This window comes from Castor canadensis, chromosome 6, assembly GCF_047511655.1.
Source record: "Castor canadensis chromosome 6, mCasCan1.hap1v2, whole genome shotgun sequence".
Taxonomy (NCBI): Eukaryota; Metazoa; Chordata; class Mammalia; order Rodentia; family Castoridae; genus Castor; species Castor canadensis.
In genome coordinates, this window is record NC_133391.1 from 17,989,176 (window position 1) to 18,011,329 (window position 22,154).

General features: G+C 39.9%; 1 protein-coding gene across 8 annotated transcripts in view; it reads left to right on the forward strand.

Moving 5' to 3' along the window:
* The window catches only part of Itpr2 (inositol 1,4,5-trisphosphate receptor type 2), an 842,075-nt gene that overhangs the window by 229,705 nt on the left and 590,216 nt on the right, over nt 1-22,154 (forward strand). For all 8 annotated transcript variants that reach the window (XM_074075818.1, XM_074075817.1, XM_074075816.1 and 5 more), the window contains 2 exons: nt 2,019-2,161; nt 6,110-6,218. In XM_074075818.1, coding sequence (XP_073931919.1) covers nt 2,019-2,161; nt 6,110-6,218 — 252 coding nt within the window. The remainder of the gene's footprint in view (nt 1-2,018; nt 2,162-6,109; nt 6,219-22,154) is intronic.

Sequence of the window (22,154 nt, forward strand, 5' to 3'; positions counted from 1 at the left end):
ACAGTTAGAAACCCTGGGTGACTGTGCCAACTGATAGTTGGATGACTGAATCTAGACTGGTGTGGAGGTACCCACACTGGAAGCATATATGTAGGATGTTTCAGCATGTGTATGACATTAAAACCACAGAATTTCATGGGATTCTTTAAAGAAAGTAAAGATGTAGAGGAGAAAAGGACCAGGAGCTATGAGGGATTGACAAAGTAGTGGCCAGGACCCAGATGCAAAGAAAGTGTGGTGTCACAGAAGCCAGGCGCATAGGTCAGTCAGAGCAGGAACCATTCTGTAAAATATTTAGCAGTGGGTCAGTAAGATGAGGACTGATGGGGTGGCAGGGCATTGATCACGGCTCATGGGTGCCGTGATCTAAGCACTTGATAGTAATCCTCACAGCAAGATCATGTGATTGCTAATGTCATTGTCCCAAATTCACATGGGGCGGCCAAGACTTACAGAGATCACATAGTTGGACCTAGATTAAGAGAAGAGGTTAAGACAGAATTTCCATCATAGCATCTGGAGTATCATTTGTTTAGTGAATGAAATGAAGAAATAGGCTAAAAGTCAATTTCAGTGATATTTCACTAAATGCATTCCCTCCTTTATGTAATAAGCAGTTCCCCCTTTATTTCCTTCCTGTGAGTCTCCTTTAACTGTTTTCAGAAATTTCCTAGGAGACTTATTTTAAGAGTAGGAAAAGTAGAAATGCTCACTTCTGCTGAAGGAGAAAGAGATGTCAGTGACAAGTCAGCTCCTGAAATGTGGCCATAGAAACCAAGAGAGTGAGATCCCCATCTTCGCTTCTGTAGTTGAGAGCAAATTCCTGCTCCACAAACAAGGTGTGGCTGTAAGTTGTTGCTTAATATGAGACTTTTTTTTTCTCTCCTCACACAGTTTAAAAGTGAAAAGGGGAATGCTCAGGAAATTATCATTGTTCATAGGTTGTTTTAGAAATGATCACGTAGGGTACTTCCAGGTTTAATGTCACAAATTTCAGCTAAAGGTGACTTAAACAATTAGGAATGGACTGTTTCATGTTCAAAATCCTGGCGCATGAGTGTTACTGAGTTGGCCAGTTGAGCAGCTTGATAGGAGAGAGCCATAAAGCCAATGTCTGTTTCCCACAATCACACGAGGGCTGCCTTGAGTCATCAAGCTGCAATGGGAACAGTATGTGGTTTTGAGAGAACCTCCCTGGCCCTCCATGCACTCAGCAGACTTCACCTGGTATTTCATTTGTTGGTTGTATCATGAAATCATGCCAAGAGGGGTAATGGAGTGACCATGACTGGCTTAACGTAGCCAACCTTGACTCTAAGCTTAAGGGGCTCATCTCCCCAAGGAGTGTTGCTATCTGCTTCAGAACAATATTGGGATCCTTTTAGTGAAGAAGGGTGTGAAAAGAGGTTGTTGGGAAGTGACCAAGAAGGTCTGTGAATAAATAGAATTTGAGACACTATTGAATCTCATTGAAGCCCTGTATATTACCAATGTGCTTCAAATAACATATCAATGAATTTTCCAACTTGAGAAATGGTTGGTTCTGGGTGAGCCATGGCACATGTGAAATGTTTTTAGCTGTTTGCCACATACTTTTCCAGTTTACTCCAATTTGTCGTGTTTCCATCACAGCCCTAGGTACTACAAGGTCTGTACCATATGTTTACTCAGTTTCCTCATATATATCTACCTCTGTCATCCATCCATCTGTCTGTCTATCAATCACATATCTATCTATCTATCTGTCTATCTATTAATCATCTATCTATCTCCTTTGAAATTTTATGGTTATCCACCCTCCTTTTATCTTTTAAGTGAACAAGTCCAGAGCCCCAGGCAGTATTATACATAAAACAGACTATGTTAAAGTAGACATTTGGTGCCCTGGGAAGACAAGCTCCATCTTCTCTGAAATTCCCATGTCTCATCTCTAGTTAGTATTCCTGGGTTTGTCACATCTTCAAAAGATGAGATCTGATCAAGTCTTCACATGGGTTCTCTTGTGCTTGCTGTCTTAGGATGTCGTGGCCTCTTTGGAGCAGCAGTTCAGCCCGATGATGCAAGCTGAGTTCTCAGTGCTGGTTGATGTATTGTACAGTCCGGAACTGCTGTTCCCCGAGGGAAGCGACGCGAGAATAAGATGTGGTGCTTTCATGTCCAAGTAAGTGGTCCATCCAGATTCTGCTAGTGTTGTCAAGCCAAGTCAGTCTGCAGCATTGCTGCCTCTACTCCATGATACTTACCCACAGTCCACAAAGTATGTGAACGGCCTGAATCCATGTCAAAATATTCTTCCCAAATAATTGAGTCATTTGAAATCTTATTTTGGTGAAGGTCAAGTTATCCTATTTTACTAAAATTTATTGAAAATGAAGTGGGTCATTGTTGGGTGCAGAACAATATTCTAATTGTAATTCATTTCTATAGCTATATATGTGACCTTTAAAAGATCCATGTTTAAAGTCACTGATTTTCATTAATGTAGAACGGGAAGAGAGCTAACATTTATTGAGGTCTACTGCGGTGTGATTGTCCTCTGTGTTTACCTGTTACTTTATCTAATCTGCATAAACACCCTGAGGGATTGGGAGGTCACACCTGCTGAGGAGAGGCTCAGACCACATTCAGGTAAAGAGCTATTAAGTCTCAGGCTCAGTTGGTGGACATGCCACCTTCACAATCTTCCACCTTGTCTACTGCTCTTCATTTACTCATTTTTCTCAGCATTTGTGGTATTTTCAGATCTATCATAGCTAACATATACTTAATAAGTGACAAATTCTCAAGGAAGAGTCGCAGGTATAAGCAATTAGGAGGAAAAGTGTAACTAACTCCAGAAAGAACTGGCAGCCTTTCTATGGAAGGCACTCGGTCACAGGACAATAGATAGAGGAAGTAGAATGAGGCTACGAAACACCTGACCAGTATCCAGCCAGCCAATTCCTGTGGGGTTGAGGGTATTGCTGAAAGAGGGCTGGAAGTCTCTGTTGACTGTGGTGACTGAGTCCATCAGTTCTGGACTGTACAATCATTAGTGAAAGTTTTATTGAAATACAACCACACATTCATTTATGTATTGTATGCTTTCATGCAAGGTCAATTCATAGCCACAGGACTCTATGGCCCCTAAAACCTGAGACATTTCTGTCTCACCCTTTAAAGGAAACTTCTTGCCAAGAACTATGTGTCAAGGCTGGTCCGGAAGTGATAGGATTATGGGAACATACTACAAGTCCTACATTCGATGGAGGAAAGTTGCCATATTTGCTCTAGTGGTTAGGGAAGAGTGTTGTGGTATTATAGCTGTGTTATGTCTAGGGACTCAAGAATGTCTGTTTTCTGCTTCTCCTATCCTCTCTTCCTACTCTGTGAAGAGAACCAAAAGTTTCATTTGTAAGACTAACAAAATTAGAAGCCAATTTTATTCATAGCTGTTTGAGGGATCTTGTGTTGCTGTGTATAGTACTCTGGAAAAGATTAGTTGGAGATTGCAAAGTTTGAGCCAAGGCCTATGTTGGCTTTCCTACTTTCTCAAGTGAATCTAATTCTTGGAACCTGTTGACTTAGGTGGGTCTGTGGAATATGTGAAAGGTAGACCTCAGGAAAGCAATGGATTCTGCTTCCTCAGAGTGAGAGAAGAAGAAATTAATGGGGTGTTCATCGGGTGATTTTGGTCCATGCAAGTCAGCAACTACTCCTCTCTTAAAAAGTAGAAGCTCAGTGTTTTTCCAACTGTAGGATGTGATTCATTTGTACTTTTAAATTAACTGCAGTGGAGACAACCTGTTAATTTAAAAACATGAATTAGAAAAAATATAAAATATCAGGGTACATTTCATATAGTAAGAGAAAACTGTGTCAGCTTGTACATAGCTTCACATGTGAACTGGGTTATTTTGATCATAGAAAAATATTTAAAAATCATTGATCCTGACCAACCAAACATGTGATGTACAGATTCCTTTTATAAACCCATAAGAGATCATACATTCTTATGGTTGATATTTTTAATATGGTTAGTGAATTAAATATTCTGTAAGGAAGGGTTAAAGAAGATGGAAATGCTTAGCTTTGAAACAAAAGAAAAATCAAAAGAAATTTACACTGTCCAAAAAATTATTTTCTTGTATTCAAAGGAAAACAAATAATGGAACTTTAGAGCTCTTTCTGCCTGCTGGACTGAAGCGCAGGTTCTTCGTTGCATGCCCCTCCTTCAGCGGGAAGTAGGCAGTGGTTAATAGGATCACCATCCATGTGTTAACCCAGTCTGAACACTACAGGGTCCCTCTTCCGCTTCCCTCCATAATGTACAGGTCTGCTGTGATGCTTCTGAGTTACCTCTTATGCCTGGGCACTGACAGGTGCCCTGGTCATCCCTCACCTTGTTCTCATCCCTCCTCTTCATCTTTCCCATTTTCATCCATGGCATCTTTCCTGAACATAGGAAATAGTTCAGGCCCTTGAGTATAGTTGTTTTTTTTATTTTCTTTAGAATACAATCAAGCTGTTTTTGTAGGTTTTTTTGAGACTGGGTCATGTTGTGTTGCCTAGACTGACCCCTAACTCACGATCCTCCTGCCTCACCCTCTGAATTACTAGGCATTCAGACTTGCACCCCCATGTGAGGCTCATGTTTGAGACTCTTTATCATTAATTTCCAGTCCCTTCTTTCCAAACCATGTCTCCTAGTCTCTCCTCTTCTAGGTCTTTAAATATAAGCTGGCGGTTGGTATATGTACTATTTCCTGGACATGATGGCCAGCTTTCAGCCTGTGCCCTTTGTGGGGATGCTTCTCTCCCTGTCTGTCCCTTCCAGGTGAAGTTTTCATAATTGATTGATCTCTCTTCATTGAAAGTTCCTAATCAGCCCTAAGCAGTTCCTCACAACAGAATGAAATGATCTCTTTGGGTTATAGCATTTGCCAGTTCCTCTGTGAGTAGCACTTTTCATGCTGGGCAACTGCAGCAAATGCAGCCTGGTGTGTGTTGGAACTCTGTACATCGACCCCAAAACTCAAGAGGTCAGTGATCTGGGCCATGTTGCCACAGAGTGCTCTTGACGAATTTTGTCTACTTCGAAGTCCCACCACTGGAATTATGTAGCCAGTGGCAAGTTGTATTATCTCTGGGCTTCTGTTGTCTCTTTAGGGAATTTAGCCTGATTATAGAATCCATTTCATGGCTTGTGGTGAGGCTGTATTGAGAGAACCCTAGGGAAGTTATTATACTTGGCCTTGACACCTGATAAGCACTTCCTACGCATTGACTAGGGAAAGCTGCTGTTCCTCAGGGTCATGTTCCACAGCAGCCATGCTATGTAACTAGAGTTGGATCATTTCTTTTTATTTTTATCATTTTGTTTCTCTGCGAAGACATGTCCTGCAGGGTAATTTGAGGACTGTCATTTTAACAACATGAACTATACATGGTAAGGTATGTATTCTGATCATGAAAATGTCACTTGACTTTGAGTCTTGTGGATGGTATGTAACTATGATGCTGAAAATCTCTTAACAGAGCCACTGTAAAACTATGAGTAGAGTTTTTTTGTCTGAATTATTACAAAAGGATAGATTGTCTTGAGGTTACTTTTTGCTTCTAATCACAGAAACTCCCCGTTTGTACTAAGTCCTAATATGGAAAAATAGCTCATTATTATTAATGAACAGTGGAAAATGGCCTGACATGCTAAGGTTACAGTGTTGCATGATTCCACTGCTACTATATAATTAATGTAACACAGTACATAGAACATACCATAATACCATAGAGCATACCATAATAAGACATAATATATTCATCTTTTTCTACTAGCCAAATAGATGGGATTGAGAGTACCAGTGTTTCATTGTTTCTCAAAGAGAGTTATGTTCCACTAAAACAATGTGCCAAGCAAGTCTGAGAAACGCTGAGATGTACTACCTGTAAAGCACTAAGGATGTTTTATCATAGAAATTTTATGAGCTGAAATGTAATTTTGAAACTTTTGAGTATGTGTATCTGGTTTACTTCATATTCTTAAATGTGATTTTTTTTCTCTAACATGATATTTGTAAATAACTTAAATAGAAATCTCTGTTGTTTTAAAGGTTTAATGTTTTGTTTTAAGGTTGATTAATCATACAAAGAAACTAATGGAGAAAGAAGAAAAACTGTGCATTAAAATTCTTCAGACCTTACGAGAAATGCTAGAGAAGAAAGACAGCTTTGTGGAAGAGGTATTTTTTAACTTCTAGTATTTGAAAATAGAGATAAAACTCGTATTTGGAAATAAGATTTCCAGAATGCTGTGACGGTGTATTGCCATAGGCTATTATACGATCACTTGCATCATACATTAATGGTGCATGTGCTTAAATGAGTCAGATAATTTGAGTTTTGTGGTATTCATCTGTCAAGTCTTATACATGCTAGATAAGTGCTGTACTACTGACACATTCCCTTAGCCCCCAAATCACCTTCTTAAACAATCCATGAGATGCATTATTTAGACTATGTATGAAGTGAGGCTGCTTATTGAGACTGTGCATCTGGGCACTTGTTGACTTTTAAATTATAATTATATATGTATGTTATTTTTGATGGTATAAGCCAAGCATCACAACATAATACTATTTTTTACAAATGGTATAGTCAGTTTCCATTCTTAACTATGTTAACTGCAGTACAGATGATTTTCAGGGAAATATCAACGTATAGATAATGATTGTCACACTGTCATTAAAATGATAGCTCAGGTGCTCATTAAGTGGTAGCTGGCAGCATGTTTAATGCCCAAGGTAATACACTTAAATTTAAACACAGATCTCGAGAAGTCTTTCCTTTTATTCTTTTTTCTTTTCTCATTCTTTAGCTAGCTACTTACACTTTTGCATTAGATATCAAGCAACATTTGTACTCTGCTCCTTAATTCATTTTGGTTTGTTTCTAAAAATAGTAATCATCTGGTATTTTTAAAACTGTAAAGATTTTATTTATTAATTCAAATATATGCTGTCTAATTTCAAAAAGAGTGGTGTGTTTTCAGTGCATTTCTGTAGAGACAAAATGCACTGGAGTTTGTTTGTTGATGGGAGACACATTTCTTCTAATGTTCCATTAGAGTTGGATATTTGCTTCAGTAACTGAATGCTTCCCATGTCAGTTTCCTATGTTATCTAACCCACATTTGGGAAACAAATTGTCAAAATAAAGGTGGTCAGTGTGATTCTAGCAAGGATCTCTCTGACACAGGATTCAAGGCAATGCTTCTACACTTGAGTATATGATATGCTTTTATAAAATGGTAGTTCCCTGGGAACTTTGTTTTCTTTATCCAATTCTTTAAAATATTGCTATAGCTTATTGGATTTTGATTAAAGTACTAGATCCTAAAGTAGAAAAATTAGGTCAATACAGTTTTTTGGAGGCTTACAATAGCAGTGACTTGTGTTTAACCAGCGATGCGTGACAAGCCTTCTAGTTGGGTGCGAGAGATCATTACTGAATCACAGTAAAGGAACACAGGGTACAAGACAAGCAAGATTTTGCATCAACACTGGCACTTCAGGGTGTCTCCCAGGCCTCTCTTATATTGCTGTCCATTTTCCCTTCTGCACCACTGCCGTCCCCACACTGGTTTTCATTGTCTGTCTAGAAAGCTGCAGTCGTCCAGTCCCCTGAGCCTCCTTGATAGGAGTTGGGGCTGCTGTTTTCATAACTCCAAGGAGTACCTCTCACATCACATGATGTGAATGGCACCCAGGTCATAGCCCTGAGAAGCAGAGAAGGGCTGCTTGGTGCATCATTCATGTATTGTGCACAACTGTTACAATGCCAGACCCTGGAGATGGAGGTGAGCACAGCTTGCCAAGGGCCCCAAAGGGTCACATCACATGCCAGTGGACCCCTGCAGTGGTATAGGCAGGAGGCCAGGAGAATCTTTCAGAAACCCTCAGGAGCTCTGCACTGCCTTGATGTCCCAAGCTCTCCATTGCTTCCCCTGCTTTTTCCCCACCCTTCCCATTCATTAAGTCTCTAGACACTTGTTATTCAGTATTCCATAGTGTGCTTTGCTATATAGGGTTCATAGATTGCTAAAGTCCGAACCAGCCTCACTACCACCCACCTTACCTTTATGGAGGAGTAATGGGCAGGTGGAGGTTAGTTTCTCAACAGAATTGCTAAAATACTTCATGCTCTGTTTTATGACTATAGGCTGTGTCTGGATATTTAGTCCAAGTTCCTTGAAAGGACAGATGTTGTCACAGGGAGAACATGGCAATTCACATGATTTGCCTGACGTCACAGCAAAGACCATAAACAGGGCTAAAATTGAAACTTATTCTTTCCTTTCTGCCTGATTTTATTTCTTAGATCACATCCAACTTTTACATGTTTTGTATATTGATATTAAGAAAAGTTCATTCATTTTGTCCAGCAGGTATATGGCTTTGAATTATAAGACACAGGCAGACAATATAAAACAATCCCAAATACGTAAAGATTCAGATAAATTGCTAAGAAAACATTGAGGAGGGGGGAAATGCACAGAGGAGGATTTAAGGAAAGGATAGAGGGTGACTGTGTGGAAATTTATGTACTCGAGTATGAAAATGGAAAAATGAGACCTGTTGAAACCATTCAAGAAGGAACAGAGGGAGGATAAAGGAGAATGATGGAGGGGTGAATTTAACTAAGATACACTGGAAGCACTTTTGTAAATGTCACAATGTACAACAATAAGATAAAAATAAAAAATAAATCAAAATAGAGAAATTCAAAGACAGATTTAAAAAAGAAAACTTGAATGGAGGCTAATGAGTACCTTACTTATTAATTATATTATTTCTTAATTTCCATGTCTACTAAGGAGAGAATAATGAAAAAATGTAGGTGAAAGACTTGTAGCCCATAGACAACTTATTTTTCTAAGTATTTTGGAATATTTCTACTAGTAGAAGTAGAAGACATAGTCCACTTCCCAGAGAATTTAAGGAAAAGCTTGTTAGATGTAGGAGGATTCAGGTGTGTACACTGAAGACCATGTCATCAGCTGGCCCCTCTGAAACAGTGGTGTTCAGTTATCTGGCCAGTGGAGGGGTCATGATGACTTTAGTCTGGGTGCAAAACCTCTGGGTAACCAACTCAGAAACTGGTCAGAGATACACTCTATAAAGAAGCATGACTTTGAGTGGAGGGATGATAGATGACTGTGTTTGCATGATAATATTAGTTTCCTATTTACCAAAAGTTTAGTGACTTAAAACCATAGGCGGTTACCATTTTATAGACTTTGAGGTTAAAGGTTAAAATCAAGCTGTCAGCCTGGGTGTGTTCCCTGTGTATGAATGGCAGCCTCTGTAGAGGTGTCAGGCCTTCCCAACTTCTAGAGGTCTCTTGCCTTCCTCAGCTATTGGGCCTTTCCTAGGACTTCAGAACCATCAGTATAGCAACATCAATCCTCCTCCCCTCTTTTTCTCTTCCCTCCCACAATTGTTACAACTCCCTCCTGAACACTCTCCCATGCCTGCTCCCTAGTATAAGACCTCCTGAAAAATGCAGTGTAGTCTCCCCATCACAATTATGTCTTTAACTTAATCACATCTTCAGTGTCCTTAGCTATGTAACACACCATGTTGACAGGTTCTGGGACTAGCAAGACATCTTGAGACAGAATATGTTTGGGGAGGGTCATTATCTAGCCTACCCATGATCCTTATCCCATGATCCTTTCACCGACAGTGAGGAATGGCACCTAGAAAGCAGACGCATGGCTTACCTGTGGCTGATTGAAATTTCTGTGTAGAGCACTCTAAATGCACATGATATGACAATACTTGGAATTTAGAGCACTTTGCTGTTTTTTAAATATTTTAAAATAGTTTGCTCCCTTCCCATGATTCTGGGGAATACATAGAACAGGCAGTGTTACCTCTACATGGCAGGTGTGGTGAGAGAGATGCAGAAAAGTGAATTGTGTTGAGTGACATGGGCTCCCGAATACCTGGTCCTCTACCTACTAACCAGTGGATTTCTACTGTGCCTGTGTTGAAAGATCCCCAAGAGAATTCTCAGAATTAAAACAGAAAACTCATGCCAGGGATCTCCTATTACATTTAAAACTTAACACACTTAAATATAAAATGTCAGTCAAAAAGAAATCTCCATTTCTCTTTCCTCGGATGCTCAGAAGATGTAGGAAGAAACAAACCCAGTTTTTCCTACTGGGTACTCTCACAGCATGAATCTGAAATCCAGTGGGGGTGATTTATCCACACACTTAGCCTCCAGCACCATCCAGGAGTCCTCTTAACACAGTTCTGCTCTGACACCATCTCTCTGGAGGTGGGGGCTCCATGCTCCAGACTGCCCGCACCCCCCAGATGCCAATTGCCATCCCCAGGTGTGCCATCAGTATATCTGACCAAGCAGCTATAAATCAGGGACCCCACCCTCCCCATGTTTAGTTTGTTAGAGTGCCTCCCAGTGTGAGCGAGCCAGTGCTTGCTCACATTTACTGGCTTCTTGTGAAATACATCACAAATGATACAGATGAACAGCTAGGGTGAGGCAAGGGGAAAGAGAGTGACCTTCCCTGCCCTGTCCTGGAGCACCACCCTCCAGGAACCTACACACTTCCAGCTCTCCAAACCCTGTCTTTCTGATGCTTATGGGGGATTTGTTACAGGGGCATTATTATCAAATCATAGCCACCAGTGATGAACTTCACCTTCAGTACCACTCCTCTCCCTGGAGGCTTGTGTGGGGATGAAAGTCCCAGCCCTCTCACTTGGTGTTGGTTGGGCTAGTGATCAGCCCTTTCTCCTTAGTATTGCTTAAGAGATCCCAAGGATTTTAGGAGCTATGTACCAAGACCAAATACATGTTTCGAAATCACAGTTCCTGACACCAGGAGTGTTGCCAGACACAATCTGTTTTCTTGCCACATGAAAGCTAATACTTGAGAGAAGAGAGTTGGTGGGAAAGAAATTATTCAAGGACCAGCCCTGAGAAGGTGGAGGGGCTATCATCTCAAAACTCCATCTTAGGAACTCAAGTCCATGAAAACACTTCTACACATAGGGAAAGGCAGAGCGGGCAGAAGGCTGTGTGCTGAGCAGGTCTTCATCATCCAGCCCAGCCATGGTGTGTCCCCTGCACATGCCAGAATGTCACAATCAACCTTGACCTCATGGGGCTAGTTACAAATGTATGACTTTGCTGCAAATTGAACATCAGGGCAGTTTATGGGCTTTGTGATAGTTGATGCACAGGACTAGAATAAGGAGTGTTTCACATTCTGATATCACCAGATGTTCTGGGTTCTGTAAATGTAAAGAAAGATTACTTAGCAATGAACATCTTAGTAACTTAGGCACAGCTTTTCTTTAGAATTTAGAATGTGGGCAAAGAGGATGGGGGAGTCACCTGTGCAAAGGCAATTCCTAAAGGAGGGGGACACTGTATGGTAGTGTGCATGTATGCATTGTGTGTGTGGACAGGACATCTGTGTGTGCGTGCAGAAAGGGTATCTATGCATGTGTGTGTAGACAGTGCATGTGTGCATAGACAGGCTGGTAAAGAAAATTTTGAAGGGCAGGATAAAATAAAATTGCCTCATGGTTGAACCAAATTCCCTTTTAAAGTAGTTTTTAGCCATCAGATTCCAAGTTTTCTGATTTTGTTGGCTTTCTTTGTGTGATATTTTAGGGAAATGTATTAAAGATATATGATATAACTACATTTCATCTGGTACTTTTTAAAAGTTTATGATTGATCATATCTTTGTTACAATTCCTAAATTAGTTGTACTTAGGAATGTCCTTCCTTGTTTCATGTTTCTTAGTTTGCATGTAACAGGCTGAAAGGTAAGATGTGTGTAGGTGGACAGCATCTTAATGATACTTGAAGGAATAAGAAAGGATTTTAATTTGCTGTTATGTGTGTCTGTACATGATATCACAAAGGATCAGGTAGTCACTTAAGTTATAGTACTTATTTTTATTGGAAAATAAAATGTGAAAATTATGTATAAGTCCTTAAGTATTAGAAAACTCTGTTAAAGTTTTGTTTATATAGCTAATTGTTATGGAAATGCAAAATTTTACAAAGGATAAAACCCTAACAATTGCAAGCTAAGTATTTCCTAGGGTCAACCATACTTAAAAGGCATTCTGTTAATTTAAGTTTTAAATTTTTAGTGGCCATATATTAGTTGTACATACTTATGAGATATGAAATGCTTTTAGAAGATATTTGTACTTTTAAAAAATACGTATGTTGGAAGATTTGGGGAGGGGAAGAGAACAGATGTTTCAAAAAGCTTTAGGGCAGTGCATCTTGTGATGTTCTGTGTCCTTAAAGCAATTTTCTTCCCCTAATTTTATCCACATCCTCTCTACCACAGACAGCTATCCTGGCATTGTGTGCATGCTGTGAGCAGAGGGCTTGGTCACAGAAGCTCACCTCAGAGGTGGGGAGAGGGTTGTCTGCCATGGCGGTGGAGGTGGAGTGGGATCGACTGGGGAGGGACTGGTGAAGGTGGAGGAAGGAGAAGGGCAGCTCTGAGGATTGCTTTGGTTTTAAGAATGTGGGAGGTCAGTTTCCTTCATTTTTTTGTTCAGTATCTATTTTCATTAAGATTTATAGCACATTATGAACTATTTCTCTCCTAAAAGGAGAAATACATAAGTCATAAAAAGTAAGGATGTATATAACCAGAATTTATGGATTCCGTGATTTGGAATTGGAATACTTACGGAAGGAATGCTGAAAATATCCACCGATACTCCATGGCAAGTTAACGTCCCTTACGTCATCATCGGCGATGAGAATGACAGTCGTGATTTCCCTGTTTATGTTACACTGACATACACGTAAAGGCAGCAAAGTCACCGAGTGAAGTTTAATATTCTTAAAATGTCCAGATTTAATGTTCCATTACCCTTGGAATATTACTGGAAAGAGACCTAGAAACTGCCTTTAAATAGCTGTGGCGCACTTTTTAAGCCCTGATTTAAAAAATAATAATAGCTATTAAAATATAATAATATTTTTTAAGAAAATAAGACCTTACCATATATTGGGCCCTGTTCCCAATCCTTTTCATGTGCTATTTTAATTAATCTTAAGTCCAGTATCATAGGTACTTCCTGGTACTGATGTGGAAACTGAGGCACAGCAGGTTTGAGGAGTGAGGTGGAATCCAGCCTAAGCATTTTGGCTCCCCCCCAACCTCATCCAAGCTCTGTTTTCTCAGATATGCAACTAAATAAAATGAAAAGTTCTTTAATTTTATTCTTGATAAGACTTGCCCAAGTGTACACTGGAAGGCATGGACGAATTATTCAGCGAACAACTAAGGAAAAACTTGACATTTTAGCCCAAGTTGACTGGGGTCGGCATGATGCTGCAGCAGTGGGGTTGTGAGGTTTATTTTTACAGGCCTATCTATCGATCAGAATCGACCCTCCCCCACCCCTCTGTGACTGTGGGCTGAGTCGATAGTAAGCGATAGTAAGCAGAGTATTTGATCAAAGAGATCTAAACCATTGTCTGTCAGATGACAGTTGTCCACAGCCCGTTATAGAAAAGTGGCTTTCAACCAACAACACAGCATATAATTGAAAGCTGTGGCCTTTACAGATGCCCAGGTAGGGTAGGTGATGTTGACACCTTGGACAATGACAGCCCACAGTGGCTTTGTGGTGTGAAAGTTGGTGTCTGGAGTGATGGGGCTAAAGAGCTTTAAGAAATGATGTCTTGAGTTATTTTAAAGATGTCTTCCATTTTTTAACTCTAAAATCATTGTCACCTGAGTTAACAGTAATTCATTCTTTCCCTGCTGAGGAAAAGAAAATCATTGTAATTAATCTTTTATTTCTGATCTTGAGAAGCAGCAAAAGAAAGTCAGGATTGTGTCAAGCAACTTACCTCCTACATCACATACACACACCTGTCAGTCCTGGCAATAATCACAGTGTTGCAAATTTATAAAATGCATCAAGCTCTCCTTCTTGTCAGAATCTGTTCAGAATCATTCACCTTCTGTACATGTGCTCATTTTACTTTCTAGCAGGCAAATAAACAAATTTAAGTAGAATTGTGCAAAGAGTGCACTGCAGCTTAAAAATTTGATAATAACTATTTTGCTAAGGGAAATAAACTTTAGTTTTAGTCTCAGCTGCATTTTGTGGTATTAATAAGTACCTTGTAGAAGTGTGTGCAAACTGGTTTTGTAGTGTAATTGTTCTAATATCTTAAAGTAGAACAGTAAGTGGTACTCTAAGCACATAACGTCGTATTCATTCCTATTCATACACTGTGTGTGCACATTGCGTCTAAACTGTAATTAAGTAGTTGTAAATATGAAGATGTGCCAGTGTCTTTTGACAATAAAAGATGTTTTAAAAACATAATGGGTATACTGTTCCATTTCAGAATTTATTTTTTTGAGGTACTGGGGCTTGAACCGGGGTGTCTACACCTTGAGCCACTCCACCAGCCCTAATTTTGTGAAGGGTTTTTGAGATAGGATCTCGCGAACTGTTTGCCCAAGGCTGGCTTTGAATTGCCATCCTCCTGATCTCTGCCTTCTGAGTAGCTAGAATTATAGGTGTGAGCCACCGGTGCCTGGCCCATTTCAGAATTTTTATTTTAAACTTCCATCTAAGCACTGGGCTGACACAATGACCCGCACTGCCTCAGTAGATTTTGAAATATGCTATGATTCTTTAGGTTTCTACTACTAACCTGTACTCAGATGTGACTACCATTCATTGCCTTGTTAAGTAGGTGAAGACACTTGGTAGCTAATGATTGTAGTGAAAAATGGTTGTGTGATTATAAAGCAAACTTAGATAGCATTAAAAAAAAAGCAAGAGAAAGAGGAGATGAAGAACAAAAGGAAAATCACTAAAATTAATGCATTTTGAGGGGGGGGGTGTGGTAGTAGGGTTTGAACTCAGGGCCTCAGCTTGCTATGCAGGCATTCTACCACTTGATCCATGCCCCAGCCAAGATATTTCTTCTTGTGTTTAGTGATTTTGAACATGTACCATTTCTTCCAAGTAGGCTTGGTTTCTGCATAGACCATCTGGTGCTTGAAAATCTTAATCATTTTTGGATGAATTTTAGCTGCTTAAAACATAACAACATACAACAGTTGGAATATTTGCAGATCGCTCAGTGAAGTTGTTAGGTTTATCTTCAACTTGGTTGTTCCTAGCTCTTGGTAGAGTTTTTAATTAAAGCTCAAATTACAGCCTGTACCACTTACATAATCACGGAATAGGGGAAAGAAAGCAGAAACGAAACATTGATGAACATGTCATGCAGCTGGGCGTCAAGAGTCCATGTTGCAAAAGTAATCTAAATGAGGACCAGTGGACAATTGATATGAGATGTCCTGAGAACTGCATCACAGAAATAGGGTGATGACTCAGAGGGTGTACTCACACAATTCTGTTCTCTCTCAGACTACAGTAATCAGGGAAGTGTTTGCCAGAAGGTAAGAGGTAACCAAGCAATCCCTCTTACCTGGGCATTTCTTTGAGAAGAATGCCTTTTAAGGCTTCTTGCCATCTACCACCAGGGTGTATGTGGCCGTTTATTAACTGAACATATAGGCTGGAACCTCTGTAGGCTTGGCTAAGAGTCCCCATCCCTTTGGCTGAGTTAGGCAAGACTTCTGGCCACTAGGCTGAGTTTACAGTGTCAGCACCAAACTCTACATGCCATCCCCATGACAGTCCCTGTTTTCTTGTGTCTTTCTCTTCCTCACTCTCCCCAACTCTTCCTAACTTTTCCTCTCTCCCTCCGGAATTACCACTCAGCAAACTCCGTATTCTACCTCCTCTAAGTGGTGTCTCCACCTTCTTGCTTTACAGGAAGACTCATTCTCTCCTAAGTTCACCTGCTTTCTCAGCAGCTCTGTCAAGTATATCTCTCTTCTCATCCTCCATGTGAAGAGCTTCGTGTCCTTGTGGCTTCCCATTGTCACCTCAAGACTGATACCTCTGTCTTATTTTGAAATCTTTACTGTTTAGGGGTTAAGGTTCTGTGACTATGTCATGCTGGCACTGCCAACATCCCTGTCACTCCCCCTCATCTATCCAAGATGTTGAATCTAGTGCCCATCCTGTATCTTGACCCTAAACCTGCCATCATCAGGGTCAATTTCAGTCCATGTGGTCCATATATCCAATACTCTGTCTTCCCTGGATCTTGACCTCTATATCTTCCCTGGTCTTTTTCCTTGGATGGTCCTCTACTCACTTCTTTGATAACACCTTGAAAGTTTTCATTATCACTTTTTCACAATTACTAATTCAGGCAGCCCAGGGTATTGACTTTATTCTTTTCCATTCAGTTTGCTTTTTAGCTGTACCCATGATGACTGTTTTTTGACCTAATCACAATTTCTGGCCCCTCTAATTTCCCAGTTTTCCAGCTTGCTCCTTCCTGCATATTAACCTTAGATATTCTAGTCCATGCCCAACTCTTGAGCAGTTGTCTAAGTCAGGGTACCAGTAAACAGTGGTAACAAAACAATATGGCAGAGGCATAGGATTATTCCTCCTAAGAAAATTGGAATATTATCGCCAAAAGATGGGGGAAGTAATTCCAGGCTAGCACAAACAAAATACCTCCCCACTTTCCTCTTCAAAATTGAGAAAGTGAGTTCTTTAGTTTAAGTTACTTAGCTAATTTTCTCTTCATGGCCTACTTAGCTGTATATGCCACCTCTATTAAAATAAAACCAGAGAGTTGGCTCAAAGTTCAGTTACAAAAAGTTCCTACTTCACTGTACACACAGGCATTCTGTATTCTCCAAAACTGAAATGACTAAGGATATCTTTTCTTGAGGCTGAGAAAACATATGGGCGAGAGTATGCTACTCCTCGTAGTCTACAGCCTCTTGACAAGACATCTGCTGCAGCATTTTTGTTCCTGGATCACAGGCTGTGGTTGCCAACTGTTTTCATAAATATTAACCTCTAAGATCTTGACTGACATACCAGTTGTTCTTTTTGGATTCTTCTTTATACACGCCATCTTTAAATAATTATGCCATGGTACAACTGAAAGGGATATTCTCATGAAAAATTGCTGCTTGAATTAAAAAACTTGTGACTTTTATTTTTCTCTCTATTGGAATTTTCCTTTACTTAACTAAATTTATTGCCATCAGAATAATGCTTCTGCGTTAATTTTGTGAAGGGAAGTCCATTTTACTTAAGACTCTTAAGAGTACTTTAGGAAGACGTTTAAGGCCAGCTTCCTCTAGTACTTGATAGATTTATTTCCAAGTTAGGAAACTATTCTGTCCTAGTCTGAAACCATGAGCTACAAAACAAGATCATGATTTTGAACTGGACTCCAAATAGCTAGAACAATCTAATGAAGCATTTTGATGCATATTAATTTATAATCCTGCATCGTGTGAGCAGATAACTGAAAACCTGCAATAGGAAGTAGCATCGGCACCGAAGGGTCTTGTTTATAGCTGTTGGCAGAGTTTTATTGGTTCTGTATGCAACACAGGGAAAGCTTTCTATGTGCATCTTTTTGTTCACTTTATTATGTGTTGTACCACTGACCGATTTTTATCGCTACCTCCAGGGATCAGCAATTCAGAACACTTAAATGTTTCAATTACTGAACCAGTGTTTAACTTTGAGAATGAAAAGTGCTTCACAGATATTTGATCTCAAGGTCTGATACCAGAGTCCTTGGCTTTTGTGAAGCCGTGATGTTAAATAGCAAAGGACGGAATCACAGTGCCACAGTGTGTTTTCTTCTTGGTGAACTACATGCTGAACTGTCAACTCATCCTATCTTTTATGTTCTTAAACATTTAAGACCTTGAGAGGGAAGCTCCATTCTGAGTTTCATAAGCAATTCGGGTTTTCTTTCTTTCTTCAAAGCAAACATGGCGTGGTGTGAGGGGAGAGTTTGTAAACTGGGAAAGTAGTCACACATGGAAGGACGGTCATTTCCTTAGCTCAACGAGAATCCCATAACATTTAGAGTAGAAGAGGTTTCTGGCCGCGCTGTCTCTAGCAGCTGTGTTGGGGGTAGGAACATGTCTCACGGTTGTGATGAAATTTAGTTTCCTCTCAATCCACTGGCAAGATCATTGCTCTTCTGTGTCTGCCATTTTCTGGATATAAAATGAGAGTCACACGTTCGCATGCCATCTTGCTGATTTTTGCCAGGTAAGCTTCCTGGAAAGAGCATGCTGACTATTTCTGCAGTACTATTATTTTAGGAGAAAAGAATATTACGAAAATGGGAACTATTCCCTTATGGGGCCAACAGCTGAGGGATAGGTAAGCCTGCCTTGCAAAAAGGCCACTGCCATGGCAGAGAGTGAGTCTACATGTATAGTGGGATGTTGATCAGTGTCTCTTTGGGTCAGAGATTAGGCACTAAGAGGAGGGTTATTTGGAGAAAAGCCCGAACTCAGTTGCATTGTGCCAGCTGGATACCAGCACTTGTTAGTGAAGGAACGAAGTGGGTTAATTTGCAAGGGGCTGTCATACAAGTTCCACAGGCTGAGTGGTGTAGACAGTAAAATTTATTTCCTCACAGATCCAGAAGTCTGAGATAGACTGGTTCCTTTTGAGAGCCAGGGTAAGGATCTGTTCCAAGCCTCTCTCCTTGGCCTGTAAATGGCAGTCTTCTCCTTGTGTCTTCATATGACTATCCCGCCAATGTGTCTGTGTCCACATTCCATCTTATAAGCACAACAGTCATGTGGAATTAGGGCCCACGCTAATAATTCCATTCTAATTTCCTGTTTGATCTCTCTCTCTCTCAAATATTCTGAACTACTGGGAGTTAGGACTTCAGTACATGGATTTTTGGGTGCAGTCATTTCAGCCCTAGCATGTGCTCGGTCTTTATCCACTTACACATGAGACACATGCATGTTTTCTGTGTTTGCTTCTTTGTTGCTCATTTTGTTGAGGCCAGGCAAACTGTACTGACTGAGCAGATTGCTGGCATCCACAAGTAGATTTAGGAAACTATTTCTAAATATTATTATTTAAATCAGTCCAAAACAGCAGAAAACTTTTGTTTTACATCTTATTATTTGAAGAAAACAGTTGATTGACATAAAAGCCCAGTGGGTACTAGGAATTCTGTACATGGATGTTAGAGCCGAAAGTTGGAACATGCAGTGAAAGTGCTGATGGCTGTGAAAAGACGATGGCTCTGATGTCTGCACTAGTTCTAGCCCTGCAAAGGCACATTTTTTTTTAGTAAAGAACTTTTATGTATTTATTTTGCAGTGCTGGAGATAAAACCCAGGGCACTCTCAAGTGCATGTCCAGTTTTTTCTTGAGTACCTTTAGATGGTTCAGCATGACCAAGGAATGGAAAGTTTCAGATGGGATTCTTAGAGTTTCCTGTTTGCTACAAATTAAATAATTCTTCTGGAATATCATTTCATCAGTTAGTCTTTTCATAGCAAAACATACACTTAAATTGTTTTAGTGTGGGCTGGGGATGTAGCTCAGTGTCAGAGCTCTTGCCTAGCATACATGAGGCCCTGGGTCTTATCCCCAGCACTGCAAAACAAATACATAAATAAAAGTTCTTTACTAAAAAAAAATGTGCCTTTGCAGGAAGCATATTTCAGACCTTTACAAATTTTTGTGAATCAGACATGCACAATTTTTCCATTTATTTTGGTAAATAGTTTTGTAAATGCTGGTGGTTACTTCTAGTGCCACATAAAGTGAATTTTAAAAAACACAGCTGAAAATGTAACTCAGTGGTAGAGCCCTTTCCTTGCATGTACAAAGTCCTGGGTTTGATCACCAATTCTGCAAAAAAGAAAAAATATGCATAATGTTAAAAAACGTAATATAAACAAGAACACTGATTTTTCCCATATTATGGTCAAGCCTCAATGTCATATTCCTTGTGCCTGAATTGAAGATAACAGTGAAATAATAAATTCTCACTATTTTAGTAAAGAAAATAGTGTCTCAGAAATATCCTGGTTTGTGGATTTTTTTATGTTCTAAGGCAACATTATTTTGTTTACTTAGATGTAAAGATTTTGTACACTTAACTTAAACCAGTTATCTCATGCCAATCAAGGAAGAATGAATAAGTAGTACCAGAAAGATAAAACTTCAGAATACATGCACAGAGTAATTCCTTCTGTCCTCAAAGGAGAGGCTGCATGATTGAGTAGAGGTCATCGATCATCTGTGTTTTCATGAAGGAGGTCTAAGGGGTGTCTCCTTCACTACCGCTGGGGAAGAGGGAGTTTTCTTGTGTCATTCAGGTACACCTTTGTAGGTTTACACAAATTCAGTAAACGTGAGGCCTGGGACATGTAGCAGCCAATCACAGGTGTGTGTAAGAAAGTTCCTGCTCTTAAAACCAAGGCTGAGACATTGTTCAGGAGTGGAGGGCAGCCTAACTTCCTGAAAATAGCAGTCATTAGAGCCTTGCCAGAAACGGTCCACAAAGTTAAGAGGAGGGAAAAGTCCAGTATCTTTATAAAGCTTATAGTTACACCTGTCCACTGCTGTGTTTCTCTGGGTTTCACTCCAGTTTATTACACGTGTCTGGCAGATGTGGTAAATGAATGGTTAGGAATAGATCCCAGACTCTAATGGGGAAATCTTTTGTCCAGTTCTGCTGTTCACTGCTGTCACTCAGAACGTTCACTGAATGTCCCCCACGCTAACGCTGTGTGCATTACCCTTGTTTGTACCTCATGCTGCCTCAGATAACTTGGTGGCAGAAAACGATGAGGTGCATTAGGAAAGGCCAGTGACTGTTACAGCAATGCCAAAGAGCCAGACACAGAAACGAGCTTGTCTGGTTCTCAAATAACTGTCTTTATCTCAGTCACAAGGGTGTTTAAGATAGAAATCACTTACTGAGGCTGATTTAGTTGACTAAATACACTTTGCATTCAGTGGCTGTCAGAACCTAAAAATGCTGATAGTTCAACACCAAGTGTGGGTATAAATGGAATCATAAAAGGGTTTAACCAAAAAGATTTATTTTTGGCTTTTGTCTAACATCAGCTCTTTGATGAATAATTTTTATGAGTTCCTATTTACAAATGAGATGGCATGCATTAGGACAACCCAAAAAAGATGATGCAGTAATTGCTATTATTCCATGTAAATAGACCGTGGTGTCTGGAAAAGCTACATAAGCATGGACTTTTTACCCAGGACCATATCCATATCATTTAAAAACCTTACTGGATAGGGAAGAATTTAAGGTTGAGACTGACTTCAGAGAACGTGGCTCCTGAGTGTACAGAAGGTGGCTGTACTGAGTCAGGTGTTCATAGGTGTCCAGGTGTCCACAATGGATGGATCAAAGACAACAGTCCTCCTCCTCCTATGGTTATTCCTCATCCATCAGGAGGGAAAAAAATCTCCAGGATTAATGGGGACATGATCCTCAATTAGCAATATCAGCAGAAGGTTATTAATCTGGGCCTCAAAAGGTGCTTCCAAAATGCAAGCATGGACATAAAAGAATGATCCAAACATTCCAAGTGTTCTCTGGCCTCTAGTTCTGCCTTTGAGGACTTGAGATATATAGAAGTCCAGAACAAATGGCAGAGAAGTTAACTGTTTGTTTGACCCTAGAAGGATGAGAAAACAAACTATTACGGTTTATTGACTAGACAAAACTATTGAAAATGAGCTTGGTCAATTGGATTCCATACAGATCAAATCTGGCTTTCAAAATAATACAGCTTAGTGGTAGAGTGCTTGCCCAGCATGCACATGGCTCTGAGTTCAGTCCCTAGCACTGCATGGAAAAAGTAACTAGGTGCTTTTGCTACATCATGTCTTAGCTATGGGATCTTAAGCCTCTTGGCTGTCTCCTGTGTCATTTTCAAGTTAAGCTAAAGCCAAAGTTGAGCCACAAGCTCTTTTAAGATCCCTTTTAATTTATGTCTCTGATTCTCTTCCTCCCTTTCTTCCTCCTCTTCCTTTTCTGATTTAGATTCATACCATAACTACAAAGCACATAAATTCCTTTTTTATAAATATTGGAGGGTACTCTTAAGCTGCCACGTAAAATTATATGGCAAAAGAAGTCAGTTGAATGTCTACTGTGTGCCAGGCATTATTCTAACTACCAAAGACACCGTAGTGAAAGAAAACAAAGTGTAA